General features: G+C 38.7%; 1 protein-coding gene and 1 pseudogene across 3 annotated transcripts in view; both read right to left on the reverse strand.

Annotated features, from left to right (window-relative positions):
• CHN1 (chimerin 1) overlaps positions 1-22,599 on the reverse strand; it is a 136,375-nt gene that overhangs the window by 77,363 nt on the left and 36,413 nt on the right. Inside the window, exons 2-5 of one of the 2 annotated variants that reach the window (XM_080928018.1) lie at positions 18,807-18,845; positions 14,641-14,696; positions 6,996-7,027; positions 4,966-5,079 (exon numbers count right to left, since the gene is read on the reverse strand). In XM_080928018.1, the coding sequence (XP_080784144.1) occupies positions 4,966-5,079; positions 6,996-7,027; positions 14,641-14,696; positions 18,807-18,845 (241 nt within the window). Of the gene's footprint in view, positions 1-4,965; positions 5,080-6,995; positions 7,028-14,640; positions 14,697-18,806; positions 18,846-22,599 lie in introns of those variants that run through there. The other variant, XM_080928020.1, reaches the window with a different exon arrangement.
• Positions 8,480-11,123, reverse strand: LOC308428764 (lupus La protein homolog; annotated as a pseudogene). The gene is made up of 2 exons: positions 10,077-11,123; positions 8,480-8,602 (listed from the first exon to the last, which is right to left on the reverse strand). The product of its transcript is annotated as a lupus La protein homolog (transcript).

Genomic DNA, 22,599 nt, shown 5'->3' on the forward strand with positions numbered 1-22,599 from the left:
TGGAGTACTACTCAGCGATAGCAACAATGACTTTATAAAATTCCTGGGCAAATGGATGGAACTAGAAACTATCATCCTGAGTGAGGTAACCCAGTCAGAAAAGAACACACGTGGTATGCACTCACTGATAAGCGGATACTAGCCCCAGAAATCTCTGAATACCCAAAAAACAATTCACAGACTTTATGAATTATGAAGCTCAAAAAGAAGGAAGGCCAAAATATGAATGTGTCAGTCTTTCTTAGATGGGAGAACAAAACACTCACAATACAAGGTCAAACAGAGGAGCAGAGACTGAAGAAAAGATCATTCAGAGACTGCCTCACCGTGGGATCCACCCCATATGCAACCACCAAACTCAAGCACTATTGCTGATGCCAAGAAGTGCTTACTGGCAGAAAGCAGATATAGATGCCTCCTCAGTGGCTCTGCCAGAGTGATACAAATACAGCTGAGCATGCTTGCAGCTAACCATCAGACTGAACATGGGGACTCCAATGAAGGTGCTAGGGCAAAGATTGAAGGAGCTGAAAGGGGTTGCAACCTCATGGGAAGAACAAAATTATCAACCAACCAAACCCTCCACAACTCCCATGAACTAAAACACCAACCACTGAGCACACATGGAGAGACCCATGTCTCCAGGTGCATATGCAGCAGAGGAGGCATTGTCTAGCATCAATGGGAGAAGAGGCCTTTGGTCCAGTGAGGGTGTGTTTTCCCAGTGTAGGGGAATACCAAGACACTGAGGTGAAGAGGGTGATTGGGAGAGGGAGCACCTTCGTGGAGACAAGTGGAGGAGGAGAGGAAAGAGGAGGAGAGGAAAGGGGAAAATACGTGAAATGTAAATACAGAGAATATCTAATAAAATAAATAAATAAGTAATAAATTTAAAAAGATTAAGATTATGGTGTGCACCTAGCTTAAAAAGAAGACAAGTATCTTGTGACCTCAATTTCTTCAGCAACATGGAATTGTTATTGAAATGTGCTTTCCTGCCCTACCAGATGTAGCAGATAGAAATGACATTTCTTAACCCTTGGGGTATAAACTGTCTGATGCTTTGAATAAATTTGGCTATTGCATGAGACTTAGTAGGCTCCATTCTCCCAGGTTCTACTCCCTCTAGAGTGATAAACAGGTTGCAAATGTACATATACCTATAAATTATTGAGATTTTACCAAGTATAGTAACAGTAAAGAGAAAACAGATGTTTTATATCTGAGATTTCCATACCTCTTTATTTCACTAGTCTCAAGATGTGATGCAAATTTCAGAACCAAATAATGTATACAGTACCTGGAATGAGAAACTCAGTAGGAAGGTTTCAGCAAGCTCAGAAGTACAGAGAAGGGTGGGCTGCCTGGAAAGCAGCACAGGGCCCCTGGCTGGTCCTCAGAACTGAACACTTAAAAAGCACAGCAGAAGACTAGGGCACTGAAGTCCGAACCTAACCGTGTTTCTTCTAGAGAGGTAAAAAGCTTATGCTATATCTTCTGTGTTTGTGTGTCAAAGGGCAACTATAAGTTGTTTCCTAGATAACACCAAGTCTCTGAAGCAGGATCTCTCGCTGGCCTGGGTCTCATAGGGATTACAAGAGTGTTACCGATCCTTTCTTTCTTTCTTTCTTTAAAATAAGGTCTCACTATGTAGTCCTGGCTAGCTTGGAAACCACCCTGGCCTAGTGGCTTTTACCAGCTGAGGTATCTCCTCAGACCAATGAAGTCTGTGTTTTAAAAACTAGCTCCTGAACTAGTGGGATATTTCAGCGGTCAGCATGCAGCCCTGAGTTTGATTCCCAGCACAAAGAAAAACATTACCTCTTAAAATTACAAAATCCATAATAAAAAAAAACATGTTTTCAGCTGAATTCTTAAATTACATTAAATTCCTTCATGTCTGGCATAGTATTTCCTTAAGCTGTAATTAATGTAAATGTCAAATCAATCCACAGGAGACCTCCAAATTACTGTGAACCAGGAGATGGGTCACAAGGGCCTAGACAGTATTCTCCTTATCAGTACGCTGGGAACTAGTACCCTGACACACACCACACGCAGACTGCTGCTGAAGGAAGGAACGCCAGTGATAGGCAGCAGAATCTTCTCAGTCCTGTGTCTGTTCACCACCACCATCTTAGCCAATACTGCTCCTCTTTCCATCCTTTCTCTAAAGGTTTCTTCTCCCTTTTGAGACTGGGCCCTACCTTTGTTAGCCAGGCTGGTCTTGAACTACTGAATTTGAGTAATTCTTCTGTCTCAGCCTTCCCAGCCATGACAATTAATGAGATTTCAGGATGATCATTTACAGAGACAAAGCTGGCCTCTAGAGATCTTCACATTTACCACCCCCCCAATTGCTTAAAATTGAAAAGGAAACTTTAAAAATATCAAGAATGACTTGGCTGTATAAAATAAGCAAATGAAAACTCCTTTTAATTACTAGGGAATATGGTACAGTATCTAAGGCTTTGGAGAGCTATTTAAAAAAAAAAAAAAAAAGGAGAAGAAGAAATAAAACAAAATTGGATCCAGAAAACTAAAGGAAAATTACAAGCCCAAAATCTTTAAGTTTATATTAAAAATAATAAACTTATTTTTAACAGCAAACAATATATATTTGCTATAAGATTGTGAGCTGTAAGGGAAGGGGGAGCTCTAAATAAATGCTATAAGGGTCAAAAACCTGAGAAAGAAAACCGAAACCAATTTCTTGATTTCTATCAGAACAGACTGAAGAACGGTGTTAACAGCTAGTGAGGGAATGGAGATATTAAAAATATGTGAAAGGAAAGTGATACGCTTGGCTTTGGGCACACTGCTCTTGCTGTACCTACTTAGAACCCCAAGGTTCAAAAATTGCTTCCTTTTTAGGGAGCCATTGGCAAACACAACAAATGCACAATGAACACAGATGGCTATGAACTAGTCAAGCTGTTTACCACAAATGGATTGTACATCATGTTCAAAACAAAGCAAACTGATTCGAACTGGGAGTATGAGATCATAATAAAAATACACACTTCAAGTCAACTTCTATTCGTATTCTTAGAGTTCTCCTGCCATACATCTACTTGAAATGGAAGAACCGTTATAGTTCAATGCATAAATTGTTCATAATACACATTCATAAATGCCTCTCCTACCCTCACCTGCAGCTTTCTTTTCTCCATATTTCTTTCCTGAGGTGGTTTTCAATGACGAAGATAGGACTGTAGGTTCTCACAGACCTTCAAAGGGATGCTCACCTATTCTCTAACCTCACTTGACTGTGCCAGGTGGGTGGGAAATGAGCAGCAGGAGAGACCAGGAAGGTAAGAAAGAGGAAGCTGGGCAGCCTGGGCTACTCCACACAAGTCCACAGTGCCCGAATCCGCTGGCCAAGGAAGGGAAAGCTACGCAATGACTGCCCCTACGATGAGAGGCGAGCCTGAACTCAAGCTACTATGTGTTAAATGGTGCACAAGGTCTTGGGGAGTAAGAACCCTGCAGTGAAGGAAGCAGTGTTTACTCTTCCTCCTTCCAGTCACTCAGAGCCTCTGGCTGTTCCTCAAGGCTCACTTACCCTAGACCAGCACATGACTGCACAAATGGGAAGTGCACTGGTGCAGGAGTCTAGGAAGACAAATAAGCCGACTTTAAGGACTGTGACTATAGCTGAACGATGTCTCCAACATGCACAGCCCTGTGTTTGAGGCCCCCAAAAAGCAGAAACAAAGCCAAAAGCTAGGAAAAGAAAACAACTTCAAGAAATTCTGTGAATTTCCCCAACTCAGTCTTCTACTAAAATTGCTAGTAAAATAAACAAAGATATCTGAGTTACCAACGTGGATATTTTTCCCTGTTGACCACAATTAAAATTAATGAGCAACACAGTTAAGTAACTGAGGAGAAATTTATACATTATAATTTATAACAAAAGGCAAAGTTCTACAAATGCCATGAAAAACTCTCCTTTCCCAGACTACAGTGGCCTCAGAACTCACTGTGAAATAACACTGAACGGAATCAGTTACAGTTAACGGGCGCTCATCTACGGCCAAGGATGGACTCGGTGCTCACACAGACAGCGTCCTCTGTGCTCCGAGTTCTAGCGCTTCTTCACCACTCCCTCTGGAAGGTGCAGCTGCTTTTTAGTCTTTTCAAAGTTGATACCCAGTGTGAATTAACCCATGAGGAGAAGGACAAAGACAACAAATGGTTCTAAGCCTCTGGAGAGGCAGAAGCACACTGCTTAAAAGCATACTGTAAGCCTCACTGGCTTAAAATGCTAGCACAACATACTATATGTGTGACTTGGTCGGCCATATTAATCAACCTCCTTCAGGCCCTCTGTTTCTTCAACTGTAACATAAGACAGTAATGATGATGATAATGATGATGATGATGATGATGATGATGATGATGATGATGATGATATAGAGAGTTGTCTTGAAGATTAAGTGCACTTAGAAAGAAGCCTGGCACAGGGTGAGCCCAGTGGACAGGGCTACCATTTCTGTTCTTACAATTGGTTTGAGTACAATACTAATAGAAGCACTTATTTTTAGGTACTACACTGTCAGCTAAGAACAGCCAAAACAGTATGTGAAGCTGAATTGTAAAGAAGAGCCAAGAGAAATAGAAAAGCTACTTCAACCAAAATTCTACTTAAGAAACGACATTGGCTTTAGGTTCATCAGTTACAAACAATGTTTAGTGTCTTTCCTTGTTCAAGAACTAGAGGGAAGCTGACCCAGCAAGACAGAGAGCAAGGGACTGACAAACATCTGAATCTTTAATCACTGAGGGTTACCATTCATGGGTATTTTTAAAGGTTCTCAAAGCTATTAAAATGGTAATTAGTCCCCAAGAAAACAAGAACCAATTCAATTACGTGCTGGATGTCTTTAAATTTTAAAGGCCTCTATTAAGAGGGTTTGAAATACAGTACACTTATCTTATAATTTCACATCTATGACCAACCTTAAAGCCAAAGTGTAGGTTCCCGGCTGCCTCTGGCTCTCACGGATAAGGTAGCTCCCCTCAGCCACACTCAGGAGCTGGTCAGTCTCTTCTCTAGAGATCATGCCATGAAACCTACAGAATAAAGCCAGTTCAGAGATGCAGCTTCGCATGTTTTTCAGTATAATAGTACAAGCACCCTCTGCCCCCACCTGTTGTTTTCGGCCACAGTGCAAGGAAAGGCACTCGGGTCTAACTGTGCTTGTGTCTCTTGGCTTGGCTCCTGGCTAGCTTCTCTGTGGTAAGAACAGCACTAAAATGGCTTCTAGGTCTAGTTCCCAACCCAGAAGCAAAAGACATCCATCTAAGGCAAAACCCGCCACCTCCCCCAAGAGGACCATACCTTCTCGTGTGGCCATTTGACCCTATGGGCTTGCTAAAGACTACTACACAGAAATGCATCTCATTTCTTCTTCCCAGCTGGTGCTGTGATCCAAACTCTAGCTGGAAGTCCATGCTGGCAATCTTCCAGGGCCCTGGGACGTCTTTAATTAGCATGATCACCCGGTGATGTGCATAATGTACATCACTCAATATTCAGACCACAAGCAAACAGCGAAGCACTTGCTTTCACTTCCTGTCCAAATCCTCCCAATCCATAAATCCCCAATCTAACATCGGATACACTTCTGTGTCCAGCATTCCTGCTGAGAGCCTCAATCGGAAGGGCAACGGAGAAACCCTCAGGGCCACTGGTCCTAAGCTCTGCAGTAATCTCACTTCAACCCACAGGAACACTGCCTATGGACATTCACTAGACTGTGCGTGTACCTGTGTGCACGTGTGTGTGTGTGTGTGTGTGTGTGTGTGTGTCTGTCTGTCTGTCTGTCTGTCTATATAGGGTTTTTTGGCTGTCCTGGAATTCGCTCTGTAGATCAGGATAGCCTTGAAATCACAGGAATCCTCCTGCCTCTGTCTTCTGAGTGCTGAAATTAAATGTGTGTGCCACCACTACCTGGCCCACATCTAGAATTTTAAGTAATTTAGAAATATTTTCTATATACATTGTTATTTAGTATTACCCCAATGTAAAACAAAAGTTTTTATTTGGGAGTGGTATGGATTATGAATTATTTTTATTCTTTCCTCCAATGTGCTATATTTCTATTTTTCAATAATCAGAAAAATTAAGACCTTAAACACTAAAACATAATTTTTGGTATAGTCTGTTGCTCAACTGTAGAACTAAAACCAAAAGGCACTTTAAAAATATTATAATGCTCATTAAGTGGAAAACTCAAACTACAAGTTTGTACGGTCAAGATGCTTATAAAACCTGAGAGGGGACTGATGTATTGGCAATGCCTATAATTTTACACAAAAGCTGGCCTTCATAGTGATCCATTGCCTTAAATAAATTATGTTAGGAAGGGTTCTGGAGAGATGCCTTAGCGGTTAAGAACACTGAATGGTCTTCCAGAGGACTTGGGTTCAGTTCCCAGTACCAATATGGCAGCTTAAAACTCCAGTTCCAGGTGATCAGACACTCTCACACTGACATACATGCAGGCAAAACACCAATAGCACACATTTAAAAGAATAACATTAGAAAAACATCTTCAGAAGGTAGTATATAAAAAATTTTGACATGTCTCTTAATAACATAAGCCACTTTTTTCTGGTCTGATACTACATAATGTAGAAAACTAAAAGGGGGGGGGGAGCAATGTAAAATAAATTGTCCATACCTACTGAATCTATAGGTATGTTTTATTTTATTTAGTACATAACTATATATACTTGAGATCCATCTATAAGTATGTATTTATATGGCTTGTTTCTTTGGCATTATTGCACATTTGTTTAATTGTGATATTTTCTTTTGATACTTGTCTTTATTTTCCTATTTAGACTAATTAGAATTATACCTGTATTCAAAGAAAGAGAATGCAGCTCCAAAAAAACTAGAATATTTCTCTCATCCTGTATTTTTACTATGTATCTTTTACATATGACAATTTATGAGATACTTTCTGATAATCCATACTTACTCTCGTCCATAATACTTTGGTCTGTTTTCTACCTACAAGAAAAAGAAGAACAATGAATATTTGTGAAAATTAAAATGTGCAAAATGTAACTCAACACTGTATTTATATGATAAACTAAAGCACATACTAAGAAAAAGAATCTTCGTAATATTTTTAATGGGCAGACAATGGATTCTAAGTTTATTAATTAATTAGATTTATTATTTCTTTTCCCGAGACCTATTTCTGATGTATCCATGTTGCATGTATCAACAATGGAACTATATTTTGTTTCTAGATAGTAATGAATTAGAAAAGATACTTAATCAGATTATTCAGAGTAAAATATCCACAGATCTTAATGTTCCCAGTATTAGGACAGACTGTCTTCTCTTCCCATCGTCCCCAGTCCTCTTCTTCTGGGTCCCCACATTCTCCATTGGATACAGACATCACCTCTCCTGTCTCCTCTTGCCAAATTCTCCTCTATAGCATTTCCAGCATGCAACTCATCTACAAGTATAGATTCTGAGGGATTCCTACTGGGCTGACAGGGAGATAGAGGAGATCTGCCCAATTCCTTCAAGAAATATTGAAGAGAAAACATTCTTAAAGAAAACTGTTCCTATTGTTTGTGTGTTGGTGGATATGGGGGAGGTGTTCATACCCCATCATGGGAAGTGGAAGCCAAGGACAACCTGCAGGAGGCGGTTCTCTCCTTCCACCATGTGAATGTTAGGGATCGAACTCAAGTCGTCAGGCTTGGCTGCAGGTGCCTTTATCCTTTGAACCATCTTGATAGCCCCTTACCTAATTTCTATGTGCAAGGAACATATCACTGAATTAAAACCAAAATTATCCTAAATATTCTGGAAATACATTGTGAGGATGAGAAACGCACAACACTACTGGTTTTGTTGTTATCTGTTTTTTAAATAATAAGAAAACCAGAAAGTACAGGAATAGCAAATAGTCTAAAGGCAGTAACAGGAGACTGACGCGTTAGCTATAAATTGGTGGTGAGAAAAGGCCACTCTGTGATGATATGTAAGTTGGTTCATGAACAACAACCCAGTCTAGCTACAGTCACAGCAACAGAAAGGCTTTTTGCTATGAAGTAATCTGGGTTCTAGAGAATCCTGCTATGTGTGTTTTAATTATATTTAAAGATCATTTACTCTCCACAGTAAGGTAAAAATGATTCTGCTCTGAGTTTGTAAAGCAGTCTTATCAGTTGCAGTTTTTAACTTGTTTTTCATGGTAAAGTTTTAATTGATGAAAACATATATATATATATATATATATATATATATATATAAAACATCTGTGTGTATTATGATGTATAGAACCAAGTACTGATATGTGTTCATTGTGGAATGTCTAAGATAATTAATATGCATTACCTCACAGACATAAAATCTCCAAGTATTCCTGTTTTAATGAAAATGTTGTATTCATTAACCAACACCTCTCCAGTTACCAACCACCCCAGCATCTAATAACTACTATCTACCCTTGAACTGAACTTGTTCCTGAACTAAACGTTTTATATTCTCCAGAGTGACATTATAAGTGTTGGCTTTCTGGGCCTGGCTTATTTCACTTACTGTAATGTCCTCCAGGTTCACCTACATTAGTGCAAATAACAGGACTTGGTTCCTTTAAAGACTACATGATGTATTTCATCATGTATATATACATTTTCTTTACCCGCTGACTAGGCTATCCTGGTCACTATAACCTGAGAGTGCACCTTTGTCTTCACTCGTGTCCTTTGGATGAGTACCAAATACCAGGGCTGCTGGACTGTAAGGAACAGGAAGAAACTGAGTTCCAGGGAAGCCATAGTTATTCAAGATATTGCCTGTTCAAGAGGTAAAGATCAATTCTGGGATTCTTTTGTTTTTGTATGCATACCAGCACTTAATATGTTAAATGTGAATGTTTGGCTTGTTTTGCAGAGCTTCGATATGACCTACCAGCATTATACAACTTTCATAAGAAGAAATCAGTAAGTTTTCCAATTGTGGCCTGTACACATTCAGTACTCAAAAGCTTTGCAATGGTCATTTCCACTCTTACCAAGATACAAGGGTGAACAGAAAGCCAGCTTGAGAGACAGACTAACTGGGAAGGGCTCACAATCATATGAAGGGCTCATACTCACAGGAGTCAATATTCTGGTTGAAGTTCTTTGTGAAAAGTTTTAAGAGAAACAAAAGGAAGAAAGGACTATTGGCTATTTTAATACAGTATATATTTTACAAGTCTATACTAATACATTCTCATACTACAAAGGCAATTAAGAGAAAGAATCTTTCTTTTCATATTTCAATCATCCAAACACAGAACTATACATTTTAAAAATAACCTTTCATTTGGATAACAACAAAAAGAAGACAAGTAAAACAAAAACCTTTCCCTTTTATACAGGTGGACATTGAAGTAGACCTAATTTGCTTTTCTTTTTAAAAGCTTCTGAAGACAAAAAGCAACTTAAAATCTATGAAATAAAAACACTGTTTACTAAATAAACTACTTCTCTCTAGCACCATTCTCCCTTTCTTCTCTGTCTCTTCCATCTCATTGGTCCTCTATCATCATCATCATCATCATCATCATCATCGTCATCGTACTGGCTGGTTTTATGTCAACTTGACACAAGCTGGAGTTATCACAGAGAAAGGAGCTTCAGTTGAGGAAATGCCTCCATGAGATCCAGCTGTAAGGCATTTTCTCAACTTGTGATCAAGGGGGGAGGGCCCAGCACATTGTGGGTGGAGCCATCCCTGGCCCAGCCCATTGTGGGTGGTGCCATCCCTGACCCAGCCCATTGTGGGTGGTGCCATTCCTGGGCTGGTAGACCTGGGTTCTATAAGAAAGCAAGCTGAGCAAGCCAGGGGAAGCAAGCCAGTAAGTAACATCCCTCCATGGCCTCTGCATCAGCTCCTGCTTCCTGACCTGCTTGGGTTCCAGTCCTGACTTCCTTTGGTGATGAACAGCAATATGGAAGTGTAAGCTGAATAAACCCTTTCCTCCCAACTTGCTTCTTGGTCATGGTGCTTGTGCAGGAACAGAGACCCTGACTAAGACAATCATCACCATCCAATCTTCTCCTTCCCTGACACTGTCTTCTTCCTTAGGGTGCCCAGCATAGGCAGGTCGATTTCCCTTTCCTTTTCCTTTAAATCTGCAGGCTGCATGGCCTCCTTTTGACTTTTATTTGTTTAGGGATTCCTGCTGATCATCTGTGATCTTTTTCATTGTTCCTTTTTCCACTTGTCCTTCTAGTACTTTCCAAGTCACCTTTTTGTTCCTTAACAGTAGGTTACCTTTACTGGCACTTCTGGATTTCTCAAGTGCTTCCTTAGCCTTCTCTTTGAGGAGAATTATTCCCTCTTTTGCTTCTCTGACAAAGTCAATCCATTTTATTTCACCATGATTTGAGAAAAGGAAGTGTCAATCTTTTCTACAGGTCTGGTCATCCAAGTCACCTGCAAACTTCAGTAAGCATCCTGTCTTTCCTCCTGTTTCAGTACCTCCTGTCTTGTGTCTTCCTTCTTGTTCTTGTTTAGCTTTTGATTTAGCTTCCAATTTGCTCTGCTTTCTTTTTTTTTTTTTTTTAAGAATATTAGCAGGTTAGAGACTTCTGGCCAGGGGTCTCCCCAAACTTCTTTGCAGACTGAATACTATCAAACACAGCAAATATTGACACATTAAATATTTCATGCAATGTTCTTCTCATCTGATTATTCAGTATTTGGCCTTTATCGTGTAGCCACTCTTTTATATCCCAAGGGTGGATTGGTTGGGAAGCCTTTAATATAAACAGATCTGTTCTCCACGTCATTCCTATTCTCATCTGGCACTTCAGAGTGGTCGGCTTGGTTATCATCTAACTTTAGCTTTGTCTGCACTCACTTCCATGAGTTTTGCGTTGGATTTACGCAGCGCTGGCACGATGAAAGTCTGTTGTCAGCCGGTTTAGCCTGTTGAACTCTATCATTGTTTCCAGCCTTCATCCAATTTAATCTGTTCTTTTAAAAACTTGTCTCATGGCAAATTGAAGTTTCTAAAATAATGCTCAGTTTGATGACAGATTTTGGCCTCCAGAGCAGCCTTATTTTCATTTTCTCCATTTTTAGCCATGTGGCTATCTGTAAAGTTTCTCACACTCAAAAATTCTGATCCCACAGTCACCACAGCTTCAAGAACTCTAATGGGCCAGCCAAAAGCGCTTAAAGACGGTTGTGTATAGCCAAAGGCCCTCCTTCTGCCTGTTTGATGATGTCTCACTTGATTCAGGTTGAATGACAGTTCCCAGAGCAACTTCAAAGCCTGCCGAGTGATTTCCTGTGGTTCTGAAACAGCCTAGCTGCCAAATCTGGATTTCCTATTCCCAGGTCCTCCAGATCTAGTACTGTTTCTAACAAATTTAAAATATTTATTGCCAGGATAGCAGAAAATCTGTTTCAGTGACAAGACCATGCATCCTCAAGAGTTCACCCTCATCTAGCCCAGCACACCATCGCTGAGGCATCTTCAAATTCTCCCAATTGTAGAGTTATGGTAATAACATACTACATTTCTTTCCCAAATTCATAGTAAAAACAAGTGACAATTTTTTCCCTAATACATATTCTCTTTTTTTGCATGGTGGCAAACTTTTCTGCTGGGTGTCCCTATCTTATTAATTAAATTGCTTTTAGCATGTTCTTGTTTTCTCATGGGAATCATGATTCTACCTTTTCCTTAAAAAAAAATTCTTAAATAATAAGCCTTGGGAAACTTTATTTCTGCTGCATTTTCAGGCAGGTTATTTATCTTCCAACATAAAACTCATCTGAATTGGTCTTTGTTCCAAAACATAAAACTTACTGCATATCTTTTGGGTCTAAGGAAATAGGGAAGGTTTTCTTTTTAAAAGAAAATTTAGATCTTTTAGGGTTATCTAAGATCTTAAGTAGTGTCTTCAAACTTACAGACATTGCTCAGATAATCAAATTAAAAGATTAGTCAGTAATATAAAAATGATTAACAATCTGCAATTAGTTGACATAAATGTATCAAGTTGGAAATTTAAATGTCATGCAACAATAGGAATAAATTTTGCTTATGTAAGCATTTACATGCTTTTTATTAACTTTTTACAAACATCTAATTGGTCTTGCAGGAAAAGAAAAATCTGTTTCCTGAGACTCAGATGAAGGAGATAAAATCAAGAGATGAATAGCTTCTGACAGTCACTTTCCCTCCACCAAACCGCGATTATTCTGCTGCATTAGAGACTCTTCTTGGCTATTCCCAGAACCAGTGTCTTACAGGCCCTTTCGCTCATCCTTAGAAGTACTACAGCAATCTCCCAGACCAGACATTCTGCCTCTTATCTTCCTTCCTAATCCAGCTTCTACACTGCAGCCAAGTGATCAAAACCTCATATGTTTATTTTCACTTCTATAGCTACAAGAATGGGATTTAAGCTCTATATTTAGTACATAAAATTTTTAAATTATTTTTCGTCTATATAGATCTCTGGTGTCCCCTTTTGGCATTCTACAGTAAGTTCCCTACAAGTGGGAGGAGGAACAAACAAACAACAACAAACCACCACAAAAATCAGATACTTGGAATTGCTAGCAATCTGTGCTGGTTAATCTACTCCATTTCCTGTGGAGACTCTAAGCTCTTCCTAGAGAGATATTGGCTTAAATTCTGAGGATCTAACAAAAAGTGACCACTCAGATAATACTAGCTGATTAACTGAAGGAATAAAAACATAAATGTCTAGTCTCAGGTCACATTAGGAGGATCAGGCATGAGTGTGAAACTGAATTTAAAAATGTTAAGTGGTTGGTTACTCCCAGCACATATAGTATCACTGGTGTGCCATCTTATCTGACTGGCAGGTCACTGCTGTAGAATTAAGGGTATTAGTGATGATAATCTTCCTCCTCCTGTAGCATCCAAAATACCTTCTACTACCATGAACATTAGTCAGTAGGTATGGAACTTCTATTTGGGTACCAGCTCAAGTTCTCCATGTTTGATGATGTAAGTGGAATCTTCAGCAATAGAGCCTTACTGTCAGGTTGTAAAGGATAACCAATTACTGTGGCAACTGTGGCCTGTGATGTCTGAGAGGGTTTACAGGATTCCTTCGGCCAATGACCCAACAAGAGGCAGCCCATTCTTGACACTGGAGATTTTACTTGATAGCATAAAATGTCTGGTTGGAGAATTGTCTCTCCTCTTATATTGTGATTCCATTTATATTTCTTTCCTATATGCATATATTTTAGAAAGCTTCTTCAGTAGCAAGTTTCCATATGGCTTTTCAAAAGTCTTTGGTATTAGCTATCCCTTCCCAAACTCCCTCTTTTCCCCTGCTCTCCTATCCTCCTCCTAAATCAATCCTATTCTAGTTTCCCTTATCTCTCTGTAACACTAGGTTTTATTTCCCCACCCTTGGGTCCTGACTAGCTATTTAACCCCTGTGGTTATTTAGACAAACACACAAATCTACAGATTAAAAGCTAACATCCACATAGTATGCTACTAAAGGAATTTGGCAATAAAATAACACTTAATGCCACAATTCTATAGCTAAAGATCAGTGCCTTGCTTAGCCCTCAACAGAGAAGCTTCTTTGTGCAGCAGATGGAAATTAACAGAGACCCCCATTGGACAATGTGCAGAGTGGGAGATTTGGGGCACTCAGTCAGAGAGCTATTCAGAAGAGGAGACAAAAAGACCTTAAGAGTCAGGGGTATGTCGACTCCTGAAAGACAGTGTTTCTCAGACACAACAGGGCTAATATACATACAAACTCACAGAGACTATAACAGCATGCCTCAGACCAGCACAGGTTCACACCAGACAAGATCCAGCACTAAGGAAAAGGAGACACAACCAAGAAGCCATTGCAATTGATACAGCTGGCAAACGGAACTCAGTTCTCGCCAGTGGAGTGTCACTCGGTGTGTGTATCAACCATACACAAAGGCAGGCACTATGCTCAGGAGTTGTTGGTCCACACAAAATAGATTTCATGATTTTTTTGTGAGCTTTAATTTGGGTATTTTTTGGGGCTTATTGCATTTTTATGTGTTATACAAAATAACTTTCCTTGGTAAATTATCCATGCTATTTCTTCATATCCACCCATTTCTACTTCTCACTCCTTTCACATTCTGCGTGTGTGTGTCTGTAGAAAAAGACTTCCCTGGAACTCAAAGATCTGCCTGCCTCTGCCTTCTATGTGCTGAGATTAAAGATCACATGTCTTGGTTCAATTTTTGTTCCTTTTGAAAATTACAATTTAAATCTTTCTTTTAATAAAAGAAATTTAATAATTCTACAGTGATGCTTTCAAATTCATTATCAGAATAAGTAATATAACATTTTAAAGTGTAAAAACAATGTATAATTAGCTAAAGAAAATTATAATTTGTATAATTTTGTATAAAATATATACAAGCATGTTATAGATAAAGTTCTAAATAGCATACATATGTCTAATGAAACTAGTAATAAAAATGAATTCATTACAACACTATGCTGTGACCCAGAGAGAATGGTTACTCTCATAAACAAGCTTCCAAGGATGTCAGTTTTAGGATACAGAAGAATCAAAGGGTTTCTGTTGTAACCACTGCATCACACTCACCTCACAAGTACAGGTGATCCTTCGAGGGTGAGGGGCTTCCTGCTGCAGCTGGTATACTACAAGAAGGTAGACATGAAGGGTGTCATTTTCCCTTACACAGAATTTAGAAACATATTAGAAGAAACTGGTTACTTTTTATACCCCTAAGAAAACTGTTGCCATCCTATTTCCTGCTAAATAAAAATTTGTCATAAACAAAACAAAGTCTGTCAACCAAAGTAAAGTTACCAAATTTTAGGAGAACAAAAGCAGAAAAACCACAATCCACACAAGCAACTTCTGGATTTAGAACAGTGGTTCTAAACTTGCTGGTCATAACCCATCTGGGGATTAAACAACCTTTTCACGGGGATTGCCTAAGACCATCAGAAAATGCAGATACATATTACTACTCTTAACAGTAGCAAGATTACAGTTATGAAGCAGCAGCAATAATTTTATGATTGGGGGTCAGCACAACATGAGGTGCTGTATTAAAGGGTCAAAGCATTAGGAAGGATGGGAACCACTGTTCTAGAACAAACTGGGGCTGTAATTTTTATACTCCCTTCTATAATCCACTATCTGTTTTTCCTAATACAAACATTTCTTAAAGTCTATTATTATCAAACATGGGACTGAAATCAGGAGTTACAGGGCAGAGTTAACATATACATTGTTTTTTTCTCTTATATTGCAAACATCTATTGTGAAATAAAATCTCATCTAAAAACAAAATTTTAGAGACCAAGTTACTTACTCAGTTTGGACAAATTAAGCAAAAGAAAGAATTCAACACTGAAACACCTTACCAAAGGAATGGCTAGTGTTTATGGTATCTGAAAATAAACCAATCATATTTGAACTGATAATATGACCTTTTCCAGCCTTACATCAGGTTTTATATTTAAAATGAGAATAAATAAGATTGGTGTTTATCATAAGCAGCATGTAAATACGTTTGTCCTTCAGATTGGTTTTTATTTTTTTCTAATTCTAAATATTCAGTCATAGGTAAATGAACTTAAATTGATAATGGAGTTAAACACTTACATAGTTTGTCAATACCATCAAACTACCCAGACATTTGACACTTTAGAAAATGCATGACTCACTTGGATGTGGTACCATTTTATAAGATTCATGTCCAGCCATTGTAATTGATATGTATCATGGGAACATGTATGAATATAAATGATTAGATAATATATACACATACATAATTAGAACACATATAGAACACCTCATCTGCATCAATGCTACTCATTACTGGGAGACATTGACAATAATCCTTGGTTGACAGTAAAGAATATTATGTATATAATGGTTGTTAATATATGCAATTTATTATAATCACTAAGATCACATTGAGGTCATCACTAGGACACAGCCCTTGGATAACGCTATGATGTAAACGAAACTGAGTATTAGCAGCTAAGGGACAATGAAAGCAGGTAGGGAACAGTCTTCCCCAGGAATGAGCCCACCAATTGGCTGTCAATGCCAATGGTCAGCCCTGAAACACACAAGTAACATTATACACAGGGCATACTTATATATTTAGTAATATAAATGTATAAATGTTACATATAGATGTGTATCAAACAACCATTAGTAGAAAAAAGGGGTTATAAATTTGAAAGTAAGGAAAGTATACAAAAAGATTTGGGGAGTAAAGGGAAAGGAAAATGATGTAATAATTATATTATAAGCTCAAAAAATAAAAGAAAATACAAATTTTTAAAAAGCAACTGAGAATCTATAGTATTTACTGTCAATCTAGAAAGAAAGGATGTGAAATAATAATCTGAGAACTAATTCTGAGATGCAGAAGAGAAGGCCCTGGCCAGACAGTGAGCACGTGTGCACCCCTCAGACAGTGAGCACGTGTGCACCCCTCAGAAAGCCTCCCTCCCCACCCTATGGAGCCAAACACAACAGGAGACCGTCCTGTCACGCTCCTTTCTGGAAAACATAACAAGAAGAAAATCCACTTCACATGTCTGCTTTTGTCTATAATTCCTAAAAGATGTGCTGTCTCCTTTGTCAACAAATGTTGTAGAAAATACTGTCACCTATAGAATTCCAATTATGAGCCATCATCAAGAAGATATAAAAACAACATGCCATTAGAACCTAAGTAAATGTGATTCCAAGCGTAGGGTTTGTGGCTATAATTTCTGCCTATCCAAGAAGTAAACAGGAGGTGAGCCAGTAGGAATGAAGGGTGACAACACCGGACAGCAGAGCTGACCAAGCTTTTACCCTGTGTTTTTCCTAACGTTAAATCATAGTTATTTTCATTTTCTTTCAGTACTTCTAATTGCCCAAAAAGGCATGGGTCTATTACTTAAAGAGAAGTTTTTAGATAAAATAACCCTAAGTAATGTGTAAAGTGTATGTGTGTTGGATATTTATAGCAAATACAGCAGTTTAGATTCACAGTACATATGTGAAAAGGTTTCATTTAAAAATTAAAGGCAAGAGCTAGATGTGGTGGCACAAGCTCATAAACTCAAAACTTGTAAGACTGAGGCAGGAGCATTACCATGAGTTCAAGTTTAATCTGATTTACATAGTGAGTATCAAGTCAACCAAGTCTACACAGCAAGACCATATGCCAGCTCTCATCCAAAATAAATAAATATTTTAAAAATCACATACAATAAAGAAATCTAACTGATCCTGACATTTCTCCCTTAGTTTAGAGCTTCTTTGAATTAAAAGTTAGCTGAATTTAAATTGGCAGGCATTGACTATTTGTGGAAAGCTATTAGCTAAACTCAATATGATAGGAAACACAATTATAGAATATAATATCTTTTCAGTCCTGTTAGAAGTGTCAATGCTTATATGATTATTAATGATATCCTCAGTCCGTAGAAATAATAACAATCGAATTCTGAGATCACAAATTAGTATAATCAGCTTGCATGTGGTTTGTTTGCTTTAAAATTTGAATTTGTTTCAACAACAAAAGTGAAAGAAAATTCCTGTTTCTCTCTTTAAAAAAAAAAAAAAAAAAACAAAAAACAAAAACTCAGCTGTGACAGCATTAGATCCATGATGGCCTTGGCAACCACAACAGTTGTTCCGGCTACTCTGGGCACACCACACATCCGCCCCGCTCTATGTTCTCAGTCTCCACACACTCATTTGCCAGTCATCACATGCTAAGACTTTTGGTTTATATTTTTAAGAAGGGCATTAAACACAACCCTGTTTCCCTACTGGTTTATATTTTTAGGATTTTTAAGTTCCTGCATTTTTATAAGTTCAACTGAACCCAAACTTGAAAACACATAGAGTAAATTAACTGTCCCGGAGACTCACAGTTAAGAGACAGCTGGATGGCTCAGTGGGTGGCTCAGTCCAGCAGCTTGAGAAACTGCAAAGAGGAAAGAACCAACTCCCACAAACTGTCCTCTGACTTCTCTATGGATTCCAGGCCACCATAATGTGTGCACACAAAGACATACACACATGTATATGTACACACATTAAAATAAGTGAATAAAATGTAAATTAAAATATTTCTAAAGAATCACAGTAAAAGATTAGTGTCTTACAGAATCACACTGTGAAAGGGATAACCCACAGGCCCTACCAAAATCCATCATACACAGAAACAGCTGACATTAAATCACCCACTTAAGTTTAATATGTGTGTGTATGTATATAATACAGACAAAGTACAAATCTCGACTAAATTTTAACAAGTTTTTTAATAACAAGATTTAAATCACAACAAAGATTCTGAATGCACTATTAATTGAAAACCATCAACAGAACTGCCACACATAGCCCTCCCTTTTATATATGAGAAAGCAATTATAAAATTATTTTACCTCGTTACTGATTTTTCTGCTAACACAGACCCCCCTCATTTATCATATATATATTCCTTTTGTCATATAATCAAGATCAGAATAATTAAAGTGCTCAAAGCCTTAGTTTCTCTGTGCATTCGCTTTATTAGCTGTTCTTACAAGTCATCCCCAGTCACTGCATGGAATTCTGTCACTAAAACATGAGCTGCACTACAGACACGAAACCACACAGAGCTTTGTAAAAACATGTTTTACCATAAGCATTCCTTTTATGTTAATCCCAAACTTTGCTGTGAATAATCACGTTACGTACAAAAACACTAAAATCAACATAATTAAATGTATGTATATACTTACAGTAAGATTTCCAAACAGGAGGTCTATATTCATCTGTATCTGAAAGAATAAATTATCAAATTAGTATTACTGAATACTTACATTTAAATCAGACGCTTCACTCACTAAATCATTCAGTACATATACTGTGTCCATCTGTCCTACTGCTAGGCACTAAAATGCGTTTAAAGATTTTTTGAGTCTTGATCCTTATTTTTTTTAAAAATACTTTTAAAAACTATTCAAAAAAGTTATGGTATCTATTCAATTACACAACATAAAAATAATCACAGTTAATTTTTGCTTTCTATATCATTTCTTAATAGCTATCAAATAATAATCAATAAAGCTCCTATTAATTTAGGCTTAATGCTCATTTCACCGAAAAATTCCTCAAATTGTTGAAATTTTTCCTCTCCAATCCAATTGACTACAAAATGTTAACCTTCACAGATGTTCCTCTTTTTTTCCCCCATTGTGTTTGCAGAATTCTTGTACAACTAGTTAATTACTAACATGAAGAGAAGAGGGTATAAGGAACAGATCCTAGTCCTCAAATGTCCTGGACAATCAAAACCAGGAAATGAGAAATGCTCCCATGGAAGAAAATGTCCCCAGGGACCAACAAAGAACAGGATGTGAACATCTGCTCTTCAAGTCCATTTCCTCCCCTCCCTTGAGTTTAAGGAGGCGGTGGGAGGAGTCAGAACTCCAGGCACATGAAGGGAACCGGATAAAGTACCGAGTGATAGGCAAATGCGCTCTAGAATCTCACTGACCACCAACAGCTAAGGAGTCATTTGCCAGCCAAAGCCTCTGCAAGTCTATGGAGCCAAGTGAACAGACACAGAGCATTCCCAATGTAAGAAGATGCAGCCAGTCATCACCTGGATCTGCTGGTATCTAAAATGAACCCATTAGGAAATCTTGTCTCCGAGGAAGCAAGAAAAATCCTGGAAAGTTTATTGAAGTTAAATCTGGCGCTGAAGTAAATAAAATGATCACAGAATCAAAACATTCAGTCCTCAGTTCTCAACTTTTAAAATGCAACATCACATTTAGTTAATGATGTCTTACTATAAATCACACAAACATGTGTCAGAAGGACACAGCAAAACTACCAACATTAGACTTAGGGCATAAAATGGAAAATACTTGAATCATGTAGAAACAGCTAAGTGACCTAGAGAAGTATTAAAATATGCCTGCTAAAAGAATAAAAAATGCACGAATAAATAATGTCACAGAGAAATCACAGTTGACTGTCCTTCTTTGCTAGAGTGCCAGTAGATAAAATCTCTACAACATTAAATTTTGAAAAAATGCTGAACCACAACTCTTAGGAGAAGCATAGCACAACAGTTTCGGGTTCTACCAGCCACAAGACAGGTGTAACACCAACCAGAAGCTCTATACTTCACAAATGACGTCCTACCAAATTACTGAGGAGGTGTCCCCCACTTCCCATCCTGGCTGCAAATAAGCTTACGAGTACTTGCTTAATCTAGGGAGAGTTGGATCCTTCTAACCATTTTTACAGCCTCTTCAGTTTTCAAAATTATTGCCAACATCTCTGAGAAATACAGCGTTTTCCTTTAGCTCCCAGGAAACAATCCAGGTTTCCCCTGGGATGCCCAGAGAACAGAACTGAGGATGCAGCTTTTGGATGGAATCAGTTGCCCAACCACAAGGTGATGTGTTTGTGGCAAAGTCCCATAAAAGTTTCTGAGTAACTAGACAAGAAGAGCTTCTCTTCTGGATGGAAGCACTCCCTATAAACTGTCATACAAAAATGAAGGAAGAATATGTCCTCTCTCAGGACAGGGGACAGCAGAAGCTCCACTTCAGTATTTGTCCTGTGCCTGCTTCAACTATTTCTTCTGTCTGGGCTGAACTTAATGTGTATCTTTCCCATGGAGCGAATCATGATGTACAGGTGAGTTCAGTGGGTGCTGGTGGGTCTTTTGTTAATTAGAAGACTGTGATAGTCATCTGGAAGCACTATGCCTACACTGCACTTGGAATCAGAAGAAAGTCAGAAGTTTACTGCTTTAGGCTTCATCTGCTAGTGACCCTGCTAGCAGCCATTCTGTGGCTCAAAGCTCCCGCTGACAGGGTGGAAATGGCCTGTGGTTTGGCTCTCAAGCCTTGTAACTCCTACAGGTTTATGTTCTAGCTCATAGGTCTTGGGTTAAATCTCTTGGCCCTTATGTCTGAGTAGCTCCCAGGAATTCTAAGTCACCAGGGTCCACAGCTTCTCATCCTTTTCTCTTCACAGCCTTCCTTTTCTCAGCTGCCTTAGCTCCCTACAGTTACAGCTCTCTGGATTTTTCAGTCAAGTCCCTGCTGCAATCATTCCCCTCACCCTTTTGTTGTCAGCACTTAAGCCAGCCACAAAGCAAGCAAAATAAGACCACTCAGGACTTCTTTCATTGGGCCTCCTGGTTGAGTACCAGTGAACAGGTCGGAAGGTTTGACTAAAGCTGATTCAAAATGCAACCTCAATAGAGACAGGAAAGCCTAGTGGCATGTAAATGAAGGATTGTATTTATGCCAATCACAATGAACTTCCAATTCCACCACCCTTTCAGAACAACCAACCAGAAGTCCCATACTATACCCATCACCGCCTGCCTTCCTGCTGAGGAGTTCACCTCTTCCATCCTAAGAGTTCACAATGTTCACTGTACAACAGGGAGAGCTGAATCCCTCAAACCTGTTTTACCTCTTCTTCATTTACAGAATTATTGCTAAAGTCAAGGACAGCATTTTGGGGGACCCTACACTTTTATAGGTATAATACTTCAATCAATTCTGGCTGGGCAGTGGTGGTGCACACCTTTGATCCCTTCACTTGTACAAGGATCTCAGGAATTCCAGGCCAACATGGTCTACAGAGCAAGTTCCAGGACAGCCAAAATTACACAGAAAGACCCTGTCTCAAAAAAAAAAAAAATTAAAAGGTATGTCCCACAAAAGCCCTATATCAAGTCCCAGGAATAAGAGGCATACACTCCTCAAGAAAACTGGTCTTTAAGGAAGGTTAATTTATGTAATTATATTTTAATTTAAAAAATAAATTTAATGATAAAATAAAACATTTTAATTAAAAAGAAATAGTGATTGAAAATGGTAACTGAGAACTCCAGTAAAGACCTCCATGATTACTGGATGGGAAAGACCTAACACGGGCCAGATGCTGCAAGCATCTCTGACCTCAGCCTCCTGAATCTCCTGCCATCACTGCGGTGGTCAGTCTGACAGCATCCTGCCCTATCAGAGTCAAAGTACAAGCAGTCAACGGGGCAGAGTTGGACGTCAATTCTGGCAAATAACAAACGAACAAGGGCAGGATGGTTATCAGCTTCAGGCCTAATAAACTGCATTTGACACTGACTCCTAAAAGCTGTCCTCTGACCACCATGTCTACACCGTGGACTGTGTTCTATTATACTGAATCAACCTCTCTGGTATCTGGAAGAGGAACTCTAAGACTCCAGGCCTCTTGGAGCTCAGCCCTGGAGGACACAGCAGGTCACTGACTAGCTGTAACACTGCTACACAAGGAGTCTGTTCAGTTTATGTGACAAGTGTGCCACTTCTTTCTGCTTCCCTTTGAAGACAGTTTCTGTATTTCTAGCTTTCTGTTAAAGTCAATAGTGTTTAAAGATACTAATATACATTGTCATTGAAATATTTCTCATAACAATCAAAAGCAAAGGGCATCATTCTGTGTAGGTGTACTTGCCTAAATTTCATCCCTGGGACTGGAGGTGGAAGTGGTGGGGGCCAAAGACAGACAAGACTGACTGAA

This window comes from Micromys minutus, assembly GCF_963924665.1.
Source record: "Micromys minutus genome assembly, chromosome: 13".
NCBI classification, from domain to species: Eukaryota; Metazoa; Chordata; class Mammalia; order Rodentia; family Muridae; genus Micromys; species Micromys minutus.